Here is a 15716-nt window from a genome sequence, read left to right as displayed (position 1 = left end):
ATTTATTTATTTATTTACTTTCCCAGTTTCCCGTCCATTAACTCCCATCCCATCCCCCTATCCCTGCTTCTATGAGGGTTTCCCCCACCCACCTATCCCTTCCCATCTCTCCACCCTGACATTCCTCTACACTGGGGCATTGAACCTTGGCAGGACCGAGGGCTTCTCCTCCCATTGGTGCTCAACAAGGCCATCCTCTGCTACATATAAAGCTGGAGCCATAGATCTGTCCATGTTTACTCTATGAATGGTGCTTTAGTCCTTGGGAGCTCTGGTTGGTTGGTTGGTATTGTTGTTCTTATGAGGTTGCAAACCCTTCAGCTCCTTCAATCCTTTCTCTAACTCCTCCATTGGGAACCCCCATTCTCAGTTCAATGGTTGGCAGTGAGCATTCACTTCTGCCTTTGTCATGCTCTGGCAGAACCTCTCAGGAGACAGCTTTGTCAACTCCTGTCAACATGCCCTTAATGGCATCAGCAATATTGTCTGGGCTTGGTGGCTGTATATGGGCTGGCTTGCCTTGTGGAGCAGTCTCTGGATGGGCTTTCCTTCAGCCTCTGCTGCAAACTTTGTCTCCATATTTCCTCCTGTGAATATTTTTGTTCCCCCTTCTAAGAAGGACTAAAGTATCTGCACTTCTGTTGGTCGTCCTTCTTGAGTTTTGTGTGGTCTGTGGATTGTATTTTAGGTAATCTGAGCTTTTGGGCTAATATCCACTTATCAGTGAGTGCGTACCATGTGTGGTTTTTTGTGATTTGGTCACCTCAGGATGATACTTTCTAGTTCCATCCGTTTATATCAGACAATCCCCCTCAGCATCTCAGTCTTGGTTCTTGAGCAGCTCACATTTGTGAAGCAGAGGGAATCTCGTCTGTTTAGTTGTGGTTCTGTGAACTGCACAAGCGTAACACTCACATTCAGAAACACAATGTAACTACCAATGGTAAGAAAGGAGATCTTTCTTAGAGCTGTGCCATGGGGGTGTCCCATGCATTTCTCTTCATGAGATACTTGATTTTCCCAGCACCATTTCTGAGGCATCCATTTCCCTGTTGTGTGGTTTTAGTGACTGTGTAAGAACTAGTTGGCAGCAGATGGGTAGGTTCTGAATCTCAGTCCCATTAGCCTCCACGTCTGTCCTGTGGCTGTGGCTTCATTGCATCCTGCAGTCTGGTGTGTGGAACCTCCAGCTTTCTGCTTTCTGTTCAAGGTTGTTTTGCTTGTTTGATGTCCCTGAGCTTTCATATGAATATAGGTTTTTTTTCCCATTCTGTGAATATAATCATAGTTATCTTGACTGCAGGGTGAATCCACAGATGGATTTGGATCTGTAGCATAATTTATATATTACAGACATTTTATCCGTACTCCATGAATATGGAGAGTTTTCATTGTTTTTCCTGTCAGTTTCTTCGATTATTGGTTTATAACTTTACCTGTAGAGCCCTTTTACGTCCATCCTTAGGTTCATTCCTGAATATTTTCTCTGTAGCTTTTATGGGTTTTATACCATTGAGTTGCTTATATGTAGAAAGCTACTAATTCTTGTATGTGGCCTCTCCATCTGCCACACCACTGAATTAATACTAATACTGTTTTGGTAAACTCCTTAGGTTTTATGTACAAAAATCATGTACACACAAAAACCATTCACAAGAAGTGTCAGTTTAGCTTCCTCCCTTTTTTATTTTTATGGCTTTTTGTTTGTTTCCCTTTAAGATACTCTGAAATGTATGGTTCTGTTCTGAATAACCTGGTGGCGATGGACACCTTGTTCTCAGAGAGAACGCTTCAGCTTCTCTCTACTCATATCAGTGTCATCTAGGGGTTGTTGTACTTAACTCATACTGTGGTGAGGGGTTTTATCAGAACCAAGTATTAAGTGGTATCAAATGTTTCTCATGAATCTACAGAGATCATACATGGTCATGTGGTTTTCATATTTCATTCTGTCAGTGTACTGATTTCCATATGTTGAACCATCTTTTAACTCTGGGAATGCAAGCAACTTGAATAATAGTGAGTAAATTTGAATCCCTGAGATGAATCCAGCGTGCTAGTAGCGAACGATCTCTGTGACTTAAGTGAGTTTGAATCCTTGAAACTTTGTTGAGAATATTCATATCTGTGTTCATCAGAAGTATAATGATGTTGTTGTTGTTGCTGCTGTTGCCGCTACATATTTGTCTGGTTTTGGAAGTTGGATAGTGCAGGTTCTCGAAGGTTTCCAATGCTGATAAATTAGGAAAATCCATTGAAAAGAAACTAGGTGGATAACTTAAGCAGTGAAGCTTTCTGACCGAGGGCTCTTCTTCGGTGAGAGACTTCATTGGTGATTCAATCTCATTACCACCATTGTTCTCTTCAGATTCGTGTGTGTTTAGGGTTCATTTGACCTGTTTTACACGTCTACTGGTGTTTATCTCTGGGGTTTCCTCTTTGTTAGCGGATGGTTGCTCATAGGAACCTCTAGGATCACATTTCTCTGGCTGGGATTGCAAAGCTACCTGCTTTCCCCATTAACCTGTCTGGAAGCTCATCCTGGTTAAGTTTTTGAAGAACAGTTCATGGTTCTACTAATCCTTTCCAGCACTCATTTCCACTGAAATTCTTGTTTCCTTCCATAGACTACAATAGGTTTAGTTTGTTCTTGCTTCTCTAAGTATTGGAGATTACTGCGATACATATTTACTTGAGGGGTTCGGGGTTTGTTTGAGTTTTGGGGTTTTGTTTGTTTGTTTGTTTGTTTGTTGTTGCTGCTTTGGTGGTGACTGTTTTCTTGTGGGGTTTTTGGTTGGTTGCTTGCTTGGTTGGTTTTTTGGTTGTTTGGTTGCTTGGTTGGTTGATTGGTTGGTTGGTTGGTATCTCTGTTTCTGCCCCCAGTCCCCACAGCCATGCCCAGGTGAGGATGCTCATAGCATGTTTTTCTACCTTTGGATAGCCCTTGTTACATTTCACACGTTTTCTCTATTGCATTTCCATTGTCATTAGTGTTGAGGAATTTTAGAAGGCTCCCAACTTTCTTCATAACCCACTTGCTTATTGAGAAGGATCTCCAGCTTCTATGAATTGTAACAATTTTTAGCGTCTTTCTGTTGAGTCGTATGCTATTCCACTTCGACCAGAACAGAGGGCACCACTTTGTTACTTTCACTCTGTTGCCTTAACCGGGACTATTCTAGAGAAAGCTTCCTGTTCCGATAAAACGTTGGTCCTGCAGCTGTTGGATAAAGTGTATTCTGTAGGTGTTATTTAAACTCATTTATCCCTTTCACAGTTTACTTCTGATGTTTCTTAATGTCTTTGTTCTCAAGAGTCCTGTATGTTCACGGGTACTAATATTCTTGGGTTCACTTTATGAAGCTGTTATTCGTGGTGGGGCCGTGGCTCAGTAGATGGTGTACGTTTTGTGCAGCTGTAAGGGACTGAGTTAGGATCCCCAGAATCCATTTGAAACCAGCTATGTCAGAATGCCTCTATAACCTCAGCTACCTACTGTGAAGTGGGAGTAAGAAACAGGAGAACCTCCAGGATCTAGTGGGCCATCCAGCCTGAAGTATGCAGAGGGAACAAGAGTCTCTGCCTCAGACGAGGTGGAAGGAAGGACTGACCCGAGGTAGCTGACCACCAAGTGTGGGCACATGTGTACCCTCTGTCTCTCACACAGACGTGAACACATCTACACATACTGCTGCTCACATTTAAGAGCATGCATAAAAAGAATGAATTCCCGTCCGGGTCCTGAACGATAAGCCAATCTCCCAATGTTTTCTCTGTTCGCACTTTCTTGAGCAAAAGTTCCTGCATCAGAATCTAAAGTGTGTGCTTGAGCAAAGCCGCATTTAATTTGTTCAGCCTGTTTGTTGACTAACAGAGTCAAACATCTGCTGTTTTTGTTGGCTTATTCCTTGGTATAAATGAAATGCAGCATAGTAACTTGGAAAATGAGGGAGGAGGAAACCCCACAGTGTATTTCTCGGAACAGCTCCTCCACCAGTACATGAGTGCGACAGAGATCATTTGGGGACTATTTGGTGTTTTTAAAAATTACGTCATAGGGGATGCTTATCCTGCTGGTAGGAACCTCTCAACTCCTGTCTTCTTGGAGCAGCCACAGTCTGTGCCCCAGGTGAGAAAGATAAAGTCTGTGACTAACCAGGTCTTGCCCCTCTGCACTGTAACCGTTGGCTGCTGATGTTTGGGGTTCTTTGTTTGTTTGTTTCAATGCAACTCTTTTCTGGCCTGAAAAGTGAAATATGGAATCAGGAAATAAGTATGTTAGTTTTCAGTCAAACTACTTCATTCTCCCACCACATTCCAAGTTTAAAATGAAATAACATTTTCCACTCCACAGCTAGCTAGCCAATAAAAATAGTTGTAGAGAAAATGAAAACTAGTATTTAGCCCAACATAATGAAATAACAGTATTGCCTTCTATAGTGTTCGTTTTTATCCCACTGTTTCAAAGATTGTCTTTAACAATCTCCACAGATGGTTCGCAAGCACCAGCTAGACCCCCCAAACCACGACCCCGAAGGACTGCACCAGAAATTCATCACAGAAAGCCCCATGGGCCCGAGGCGGCACTGGAAAATGTGGATGCGAAAATTGCAAAACTCATGGGAGAGGGGTATGCCTTTGAAGAGGTGAAGAGAGCCTTAGAGATCGCCCAGAATAACCTGGAAGTGGCCAGGAGCATACTTCGAGAATTCGCCTTCCCTCCTCCCGTCTCGCCACGTCTCAATCTATAGCAGCCCAGACTGCAAACACCAAAGGGTAAAACAGTTAACAAATATTCCAGGAGTATGGGACGGAAGGACTGAGAGGGAATGCAGGAGCCATGGTGTCTTTTCATGTGGCGTCTCCAGAAGGCAGCCTTGAGTCCAGCTTCTCTGGTACCACAGCTCCCTGAGGATGCCCACGCTGCAGCTTCTGTGTTTGTGCTAGCCATACTTTTAAATCAGGGTTGAACTGAGAAAATAATTTAAAGACGTTTACTCCCCCTTGAACTTTGAATCTGTGAAATGCTTTCCTTGTTTACACGTTGGCAGAATTGCAGTTTGTCTCTGTTTTTGATTCCTGTACTGTGTTCCTGACAGGCCCTTGGCAGAGTTGGTCAGGTCTGCTGTAAGTTTGTCCATGCCCACCCTGCTGCCCACATTGGCAGCTAAAGCATCTCTTCGTGTTGCTGTCTATCCGGGCCCCACCTCATGTGTCCACGTCCAGTTCATTTCTCTCATTCACACAGCATGCTAGTCTGAGGTCCTGATTTTTCATCGTTTTAAACTAATGCAGAAAGAAAAAGAAAAAGAAAAAAAATGTATGTGGTCTGGTCTTCACTACTGAGTCTCTTCTTTGGGAACCATCACTGTTGAGAGGTGGGGAAACCTGAATGTAAAAAGCATTTATTTGTCAATAAACTGCCTTTTGTAAGGGGTTTTTATATACTGTAAAAGAGCTTCCCTTGTTAGTTTAAGTTCTGTGACCTTTAGGTTTCTGTACACTCCCTCCCGTCCGCCCAGGAGTGCCATGACAGATGCAGGAGAAAATGGGGCAGCGCCCGTACTACAGGACCGTAATGAGATTCTCTGATAGTTATGCCTCCATCACTTTCAGGAGAGATGGAAAGGGGGGCCACCGCCTCGAAATATGTTAATATGCCTTTAGATAAGGTCATAGACATACATGCCTTTCCCAAGTGGAAGAGAGCCCCTTTTCTATGTTATGACATCACCCTGGCTCCTCCCTGTGTGGGAGCCCCTAAGGCACTGATGACTGTTATGTATCACTGCTACTGCAGGCCTTCTTACTTGCAAAACTCTTCGTACCCTTTCTCCAGTCAGGTTAGGAGTCCCGTTTACTCTGTGGGTTTTCTCATTGACTGCTCCGTGTTGCCCGTCCCAGTCAGATGAAACCGTGGTATCACTTTAAATCTACAGATACCCCTTGACCATCTGTAAAGTGCTTTGCACTCTTGTTGGCTTTGAAAGCACAAAATTTCACACATGAACTCCGCCATATTATTTGTGTATATGTGTTTGGTGGTAAATGTCTCCAATCTGATGGATGAATCCTCTGAGACTGATGCGAGGACTTTTAGACCTTCAGATTGCTTTTGTTTTGTTTTGTTTTGTTTTGTTTTGTTTTTTGCATCCCTAATAGTGTGTGAGGGGAAATAAAAGCCATCTCCATGCAAAAATGCTTGCACGACATTTTGATAGTTTCTAAAGATGGATTCAGTTGTAGGTTGCATGGGTGTCTCTTACCCCTCCTTACTCCACACCCAGAGATGCCTCAGATAATCACTCCCTCATCCTGACAAAGGACAAGATACTACAGCAGATAGATCCGATGCAGCTGCCATTTTATGAGAGTCATGTCCACAGCTGTGTTTGCCCAGAAAGGGGAACGTGCCCAGCATACTCGTTTGCAGTGTGGCTTTCATGGGATGAGACAGGACTTGAGGATCACAGTCTTTGCATATGTCAGGTTTGTTCAGAGGGCCCTATGTTTCTTCTGCTACCACAGGGGGATTTTTTAATGTTTTTACATCCTATACCTGGGAGGAGGTATGAATACAAGGTTTTTTTTTAATATACTTTTTACAATTGGCTCTTTGTTGTTTTATTATCTGCTCTTAATTTTTTTTACTTGTTTTATAAGTTCTGATGTCATACTGATAGATAACAGTGCTATGTTTTTTGGGGGGTTTCACACAACTTGCCAACAATCGGCATAGCCTAAAACCCAAAGTTTGCCCCTTCGTTGTCCTAACACTGTTAAACATCCTTAAACTACGAGGGGGTTGGTTTACAACAGGAGCACTGGGACCCACAGCATATTCTCCTGCACTCTCGCATAACACAAGAGATTTCCGTCAAGAATTTAAAGGCTAAAGATGTGCTCAAACAGTTGATTTGGACCTGAGGTTTAGGGAGGGAGGGAAGTGTAAATAATTTTCTGGATTGTACCAAGATCTCTGCTGCATCCACACAGTAGCCACTGCCGGTTTTCTCATCAAGAAAAGTGAACCTTGTGACTCATACGGAAGACAGAGCAAACAGAAAGCATAAAGACTCACAGAATTTGTTTGAGAACAGTAGTTCAAACTCTTTTTCATTAGGAAAGGGACTACTAGTTAATACTTTGAAATGTCCCATACTTTGTTCCCTCTTTTTCCAGAAATTGAGATGTGCCTCCCAATGCTCAAGATTTGATAATAGAATTACCCTTAAGCCAGTATTTAATATAATCTACACAATTAAAACAAACCACGGCTAATTGGAACCTCTGCCCGGGATCTATCCCCAATGATATTCCAGTCGTGGTTTTTCCAGAATTCTGGAGGATTTTTTTCCTATTTCCTTTTCCTTTTAACCCACCACACCTACACCCCCACCCCAACCCATAACCCCACATCCGAACCACCACCAACTTCTTGGTATCTGATCTATCACAGCCAAATTTTCTGGACCCAGATCCCAACATTTTGATGCTTAACTTAATCTTGCACCCACAATTAAAATTATTAGCCCTTTTCTACCTTCCCTCTGCCCACAGTACAACACAGAGCCCTAGCCAGAGCCTCCAGAGGTCTGTTTGCTAACTCAGTATTTCGCACACCCAAGGACACATGCAAAGAGTTCTTCATAATGTGAACTTTCTAATTGTTCAGTTCCAGAAGCATTTCCTGCAGTTTGAACGTGACTTTGCCTCTCGGATTTTCAACTTGAAGCTTTAGTTTGCACTGAATTATTTCATCTGGTTTTAAAATGTCTCAAATGGACTGATTTGGAAACAAAATGTGGTATATTTTAAATATTGATGGAGGTACTTTCTGTAAACCTGAAATGTTAGAGCTCCGAGGAAGACTTTCCGGAAAAAGACAGCAATAGAAAGAAAGTTTTCTTCTCAGTTCCTATTTTTATTGTTTTTGAAATGCATTTTTTAAAAACTTGTCTAATGTGGCAAAATAGCTATGTGATCAATTAATTTATATTTTATTCATTCTTTTTCAATTCTGGATATGTAACCTCAAGTACTTTATCTGTTCTTTTAAGGTATTTTATAAAATGAATGTTGACAAATGCCTTTTGTATGTCATTTTTCAAGTGAGCACAAATATTTCTTTGAGAGCATATTTCTAATGTTATTTTTCCATAGACTATGGAAACAGCATTAGAGAGCCATCTGGGTATCTTAGGGTTCTCTAGAGTCACAGGACTTATGGATAGTCTATATATAGTAAGGGAATTGTTATGATGACTTACAGTCTGTAGTCCAACTCCCCAACAATGGTCAGTTGTAAATGGGAGTTCCAAGGATCTAGTAACTGCCTGGTCCCTCAAGGCTAATAGATTACAACAGATGTGCTAGCAAGTAAATGCAAGCAGATGAAGAAGAGTGAATCTTCCTTCTTCCAATGTCCTTATGTTGGTCTCCAGCAGAAGGTATGGCCCAGATTAAAGGTGTGTACCACCAAGCCTAAATCTGGGATTTGTTTTGTACCAGGCTGACCTTGAATTCAAGAGAGCTCCTTACTTTAGTCTCCTGGGATTCATATCACTATGCCTCAATATCTTCATGCCAAGATCCATGTCATAAACTTGTATATCCCAGCCTCAAGATCTGGATCACAGGTGAGCCTTCCAACTCTGGATTGTAGTTCATTCCGGATATAGTCAAGTTGACAACCAGGAATAGCTATTACAATCCACCCTTGTGAAATTGACACAAATAATACCTCAGGACCACATGAAACAATAACGAGGTCATGAATACGCCTAACATGATAGAACTATTCCTTGTACAATCGAAAACACATTTGTAGATTTATAATGGAGGTAATGTCTTATGGAAACATTCTTTTAGTGTCTCCATTTAAATACCAATTGATGTTAAAGAAATTGGAAGAAAGCACCAATAGCTATACAGATGGGTTCTTAACAAAATAAAACAGAAGCATTCACATTACTTTATAATCCTTGTTTCTGCGAAGGGTTAGATGACTTTAGATGATATCTATTAACTACCTTCCTCTGCTACCCATTCTGCATTAGTCTGGTATTTGCCCTTTGTCTGAAGAGTCTACCTGAGGCTAAGGTAAAGAGATTTATATTAATTACATTGACTAAGTCTCAAAAAGGTCTAGCAGAGACTTTGTTCTCTTATTAAGTCTCATGAAGAGCATTTTGAACAAGCATGGCAAGCTTAGGGAGGAAAAATATGAAATATATGCTTTAAAAATTAAAGGGGAATCAGGAAGTAGAATGGAGCTGAATCCTATGTTCTAGGAGATAACATTATGCGATTTGGGGGCAAGATCCCACCTAGCTAAATTTAGATCCAGGCCATATTCTTCAAAATACCAAAAAAAAAAAAAAAAAAAAAAAAAGCCAGTCTCGAGGCCATGTGCTGAAACCTCTTGGACCAGGTCTGTCCAGTTCAAATCACTCTTAGCAACAAAATCTTCCATATTCCATATTCCCACTAGGACAGCCCATTAAGCCCCAGTTAAAGCATTCCACTGCTTTCCAACTTCAAAGTCCCCAAATCCACATTCTTCTTTTTTTTTATTATTATTATTAACTTGAGTATTTCTTATATACATTTCGAGTGTTATTCCCTTTCCCGGTATCCGGGCAAACATCCCCCTCCCCCCTCCCCTTCCTTATGGGTGTTCCCCTCCCAACCCTCCCCCCATTGCCGCCCTCCCCCACCAGTCTAGTTCACTGGGGGTTCAGTCTGAGCAGGACCCAGGGCTTCTCCTTCCACTGGTGCTCTTACTAGGATATTCATTGCTACCTATGAGGTCAGAGTCCAGGGTCAGTCCATGTATAGTCTTTAGGTAGTGGCTTAGTCCCTGGAAGCTCTGGTTGCTTGGCATTGTTGTACATATGGGGTCTCAAGCCCCTTCAAGCTCTTCCAGTTCTTTCTCTGATTCCTTCAACGGGGGTCCTATTCTCAGTTCAGTGGTTTGCTGCTGGCATTCGCCTCTGTATTTGCTGTATTCTGGCTGTGTCTCTCAGGAGTGATCTACATCTGGCTCCTGTCAGCCTACACTTCTTTGCTTCATCCATCTTGTCTAATTGGATGGCTGTATATGTATGGGCCACCTGTGGGGCAGGCTCTGAATGGGTGTTACTTCTGTGTCTGTTTTAATCTTTGCCTCTCTATTCCTGCCAAGGGTATTCTTGTTCCCCTTTTAAAGAAGGAGTAAAGCATTCACATTTTGATCATCCGTCTTGAGTTTCATTTGTTCTAGGCATCTAGGGTAATTCAAGCATTTGGGCTAATAGCCACTTATCAATGAGTGCATACCATGTATGTCTTTCTGTGATTGGGTTAGCTCACTCAGGATGATGTTTTCCAGTTCCAACCATTTGCCTACGAATTTCATAAAGTCGTTTTTGATAGCTGAGTAATATTCCATTGTGTAGATGTACCACATTTTCTGTATCCATTCCTCTGTTGAAGGGCATCTGGGTTCTTTCCAGCTTCTGGCTATTATAAATAAGGCTGCAATGAACATAGTGGAGCACGTGTCTTTTTTATATGTTGGGGCATCTTTTGGGTATATGCCCAAGAGAGGTATAGCTGGATCCTCAGGCAGTTCAATGTCCAATTTTCTGAGGATCCTCCACACTGATTTCCAGAATGGTTGTACCAGTTTGCAATCCCACCAACAATGGAGGAGTGTTCCTCTTTCTCCACATCCTCGCCAGCATCTGTTGTCCCCTGAGTTTTTGATCTTAGCCATTCTCACTGGTGTGAGGTGAAATCTCAGGGTTGTTTTGATTTGCATTTCCCTTATGACTAAAGATGTTGAACATTTCTTTAGGTGTTTCTCAGCCATTCGGCATTCCTCAGCTGTGAATTCTTTGTTTAGCTCTGAACCCCATTTTTTAATAGGGTTATTTGTTTCCCTGCAGTCTAACTTCTTGAGTTCTTTGTATATTTTGGATATAAGGCCTCTATCTGTTGTAGGATTGGTAAAGATCTTTTCCCAATCTGTTGGTTGCCGTTTTGTCCTAACCACAGTGTCCTTTGCCTCACAGAAGCTTTGCAGTTTTATGAGATCCCATTTGTCGATTCTTGATTAGAGCACATTCTTCTTAACAAAGGCAGAGTCAAGCCTATCATGGCAATACCCGACTCCTGGTACCAACTTCTGTCTTAGTTAGGGTTTTACTGTAAAGAAATGCTATAATAGCAAATATGACAGCCTTTGTGATAAGGGACTGCATGTGATTAGAAAATACTTGACATTGAGGAGAGTAATTGAAAAGCAGCCACGTTCCCAAATCAAATCCTCAATTCCAGACAAAGATGCAAACTAAAAGCTATATTCCTTTTGGGAAGGTCAGGATGGGAAACAAAATCTAAACAAATACTAAGCCTAAATTTAGTAATCATGATTAGGCATCTACCTTGCACAACACAGAAAATACCAAGAAAGAAAATGTTACTTTAAAATTTACACAACAAGAAATATCACTAGTTTATCAGCAAGGACTATGGCAATATCCAGGCAGGCATGGTGCAGGAGGAGCTGAGAGTTCTAGATCTTTATCTGAAGGCTGCTAGCAGAATATTTACTTCCAGGCAGCTGGGACTAGGGTATTAAAGCCCACACCCACAGTGACACACCTACTCCAACAAGGCCATACTTCCTAATAGTCCCACTCCCTGGCCCAAGCATATACAAACAATCACATTGGGTGTAGTGGGCAGACATATCCATTTGAGAAAATGGCTTACTCTCCAGGTGCCAAACCAAGGTAACTTAAAGACAAGCTAAACTCAGTCATGTCAGAGACCTGTAAGTCAGTATTTAAGGTTACAGGTAATGAGGACCTTATCAACCAAAGACTGCTTTGGAGAGGATTACCTAGATAATGAATGGGCATTTTCTGATTAGTATTAACATCTGTTCTTTAAAATCTTTGCATTTGTAATCCCTAGACATGGCTTAGTGTATATGGTGGGGCAAACAACGGAGATTTAAAGTGGGAAGAGCAGCCATATAGAGAATGGTTAAGAGTAAGTAAGTGTCATTGACGAGTAAATGCAAAGGCCAACAAATCATCAGGTCAGGGGTAGCTGCCATTATGAGATACCCTATTCAGGGAACTCATTCTATAACAAGAATCAGAGCAAAATGTTATGAAGTTAATTGGAACCTGCAAAATCTCGTATACCATAATATTCATATCCCCTGAATTCACACACACTGAGATGAGATACACATTAGTAATTCCACACAATAAATACTGCACGTTACCACTTCATATGCCCTTACTACTGCACATGCCCTTAAGACTTCTGTTGGTGGCTGTTCATTGTACGCCTCTATTCTCTCCGAGTATAGCCTAAGTATTGCCCCCGTGAAGCATGTTCTGCCTTCCTCTGTGGGGTGACTTGAGTATGCCATCTTTATCATACAGCACCAATATTATGATCAACCATGAGGTTGAAGTTACCTCACATTTAAAGAAGCACAGTTGCTTCATGACAAATAGACCAACTTAGTAACAGGTTTCCAGTAAGCGAGCAACAGTCCCGAATTGCACTTGTAGCCATCTGGGTAAAAAGACCTTTCTTCCCTTTACCCTTGTTTCTTCACTCAAGAACTACATCATGAACAAAACTATTAGCATGATTGTGCATGCTGCCTTAATTTTCTTTAGACAAAGAGCAAATAATAATAATAATAATAATAATAATAATAATAATAGCAATAATTTAAAAGCTATTTTTAAAAATCACTAAGATTTAAAAGCATTCAGACATACTGGGATTCCTTCTCTATTTGATCAAAGCAAAATAAAACTAGAGGGGAGACAGCAAGTATTTGCCAAGTATTGCCACCATTGAAGGGCAAGACTTGATCATATTCCCTTGGAACCCATTGAGCTCCAAAGGCATTGAGCTTTGAACCATCTAGATAAGGTTTCAACAAGGCGATCTGCCAGACCATTCACCCAAGGGGTTTTATGATGTGTATCAGTGAACAAGACTCTGAACAGCTTCCTGACAAACATGCATGTGAGCTTAGAGTCCATATTTGAAGACTTACTACGTAGACATTTTGGAACAAAATCCAAGTCACACTACAGTAGCACATATGAAGGGGAAGGAATACTCCTCCCTTGGTGAAGCTCTTCTTGCCTTTTCCCAAACCCAGAGAAGCAGAAGCGTACAAGTGATGAGGGGTAGTGAGAGAAAGGGGTAGATCTTCACTCTGCTCCTATGTCCTGAGTTGGAATAGTAGACAAGGCTGCAGAAGAGTGGAAAGGCTATATTGAATTAAAATACAGATGACTAAACAAGGAACCATAGGATCAAAATCAGTGACTGGAGAACAAGTGGACACCATTCCCCATGTTGGTACTCTATCAAGTCAAAAGTGTAGCGTGAATACTGGGCAGCTTGTCTCACATGGGCATTGGAAATAGTCATTTCTTATAAGAGTTACCTAAAAAGAGGCTTGCCCTGAAAGATGCTATGTTCTGGGCAGCTCCATTTAATTTCTCTGGATATATTTTTCTCTGACAGTGTCAGTTGTCTCCAGCCCTTGAGGAGAAATCCTAGTTGATCCCTCCAGTCCCTTAAGGGACAAGGAAAGTCCTTCATCCCTTTTCATGTCAGGTAGCAGGTCACGGTCTACCTCATCTCATTCCTCAACTGCAGTGACTTCTCCTCCTTGAGTGAATTCTCCCTGCTTTCGCAGTCAGCTTATTTATGAAATAAATATGGAGACCATGAAGTAAAACAGCTGGTTACCGAGAGCATCAAAGATCACCCTGTAATTACTCTCAAATGGTACCTGTCTCCCTAAAGAACCATTTCAATTGAAGATGCAAGGTATTGTTGTAGAAAATAAAACTCAACCGCAAGTGCCTAGGCCTAAGGCTATTCAGACATGAATCAAAACTAGCAGTGCCAGTATACTTATTCATATAAATGTTTAATCAGGTGCAATGCGGAATGTCTACCTATCTCGAATTTCCTACAAAATGTGATACGAAAAAAGTGGTTGACAGCAAGACTAATGTATCTCTATTGGGCACTTTAATCTACACTGACAATGAATCATTTATACAGTAGTTGTGGCTTAAGAAAGTTTATATTTTGCTTCCAAAATTCTGAAACTCAAACCTGTGACTCAGACCCAGTTTTCGTCATTCCTTCCCTTTACACATGGAGAAAATGGATAATCCAGAGATTCCCATGAGATGGTAAAAACAGACGAGAGTAGATCATTCTCTATTGTTACATTTATTAAGCTTATCCCACACATTAAACGTGAGAGTGAAGCCCAGAGAAATGATGTAAGAACTAGACACTCTCTTGACAGACAAGAAATGAAGTTGAGAACAAGTGACCTTTAACTGCATCATAGCAGGTGTGACTGCGAAATGGAAGTAATATTTCTTTGTTGAAGCGTGCATCTCTTCAAGTATATTTTGTTAATTGGTCAGCAGATGGTAAAACGGACACGGGCAGGTGAAGAGGTGCAGACAGCACCTGTGGTAAACAGCTAAGGTTCTTGAAAGTGGGGATGATTCGTGCTTCATGCTAATCAAACTGGCTTACAACCATTGGTCTTTCAGCAACCCACTTGGAGCATGTAGGGACACCTACTTCAACATTTTTATTTATTGTGTGCCCTAAAGAATAGCAAAGGGAAAACATGTTTCAGTCTACAGTTTCTCAGCAAAAGGAAAATCATCTTAATTGCTTCTCTCAGCGAAAACCTAATACAGAAAGGAGAACAAATATGTATTCTCACAGGTTAAATCAGAAAACATCTGTTTCATTTGTGAAGCTTTATTATGTAGGCACAGAAGCACTTTTGGCAGCTGTGCCATTAATCGGTAAGAGGCTATAAACTTGTCACGGTAAGGACACTGCAAATTCAGCTTGAATACAGTTTGCTTTTCACATTAATGACACGTAAGGACACTTGTGCCTCTCATCATCACTTCAGAGCTTTGAAAAGACCAATGTGCTTGTTCCCTTCTCAAAGGGCCACTGTCACTTCAGCTCATGACCCATCAGTTCTTTGTGGCATTAACCCTTAGATTAAATTCAATCAGAGTTGAAGATGGCTTCAAGAGCACTTACTTCTCTTTTAAAGATCACATGCATTCTTTCCACCTGGAAATTTCAAAAGTAACCAGACCCTCCACTGTTGATTAAAATCGGCCCAGATATCAATAAGGACATTCAAGCTTCATTTGCTTAGAAGGATTGTCAAGATGTTTGCTCTAAAATAGACTACAGGAAATATATTGAATCTCACAAGAGATCCAGGACGGTTGATGGCCCTTGTTCACTTTGTGCTCACCAGCTAAGGTAAGCTCTAACATTTGTGCTGGATACAAAAATTGCTTCACCTTAATTAAAATTAGCATATGCCACAAACCCTTGGTCTTGTGAGGATCCACAGGTAAACTTAAATAACATCACGTGGCTTCACCCATAGTCCTTCATATTTTAAAAGAATAATATTCTTAAGATGAAGAGGCAAGAGGACTGAGAGGAGGTACCTGGCCATCACTCATGATCATCAGAGCATACTAGCCACTCTAGTTGCAAGAGAAATCTATAGTATTAATAAAATTTGCTACCTATTTGGGGGGCTGACTAGTATAAAAATAACTAGTCCGCTCCATTCAGCGAACTCAAATCTAGCTAAGAATCATTGCCAG

At 41.3% G+C, this 15716-nt stretch overlaps 1 protein-coding gene across 15 annotated transcripts in view; it reads left to right on the top strand.

Moving 5' to 3' along the window:
- The window catches only part of Cblb (Cbl proto-oncogene B), a 167065-nt gene extending 158978 nt beyond the window's left edge, over positions 1-8087 (top strand). For 13 of the 15 annotated variants that reach the window (NM_001437715.1, NM_133601.2, NM_001437714.1 and 10 more), the window contains one exon: positions 4492-8087. In NM_001437715.1, the coding sequence (NP_001424644.1) occupies positions 4492-4751 (260 nt within the window). In that variant the 3' untranslated portion in view covers positions 4752-8087. The remainder of the gene's footprint in view (positions 1-4491) is intronic. The other 2 variants (XR_015632574.1, XR_015632573.1) reach the window with 1 other exon arrangement.
- The last annotated feature ends 7629 nt before the right edge of the window (positions 8088-15716 follow it).

The sequence above is a fragment of the Rattus norvegicus genome, chromosome 11 (assembly GCF_021556685.1).
Source record: "Rattus norvegicus strain SHRSP/BbbUtx chromosome 11, alternate assembly SHRSP_T2T, whole genome shotgun sequence".
NCBI lineage: Eukaryota > Metazoa > Chordata > Mammalia > Rodentia > Muridae > Rattus > Rattus norvegicus.
This window is presented reverse-complemented; position numbering and strand designations above follow the sequence as displayed.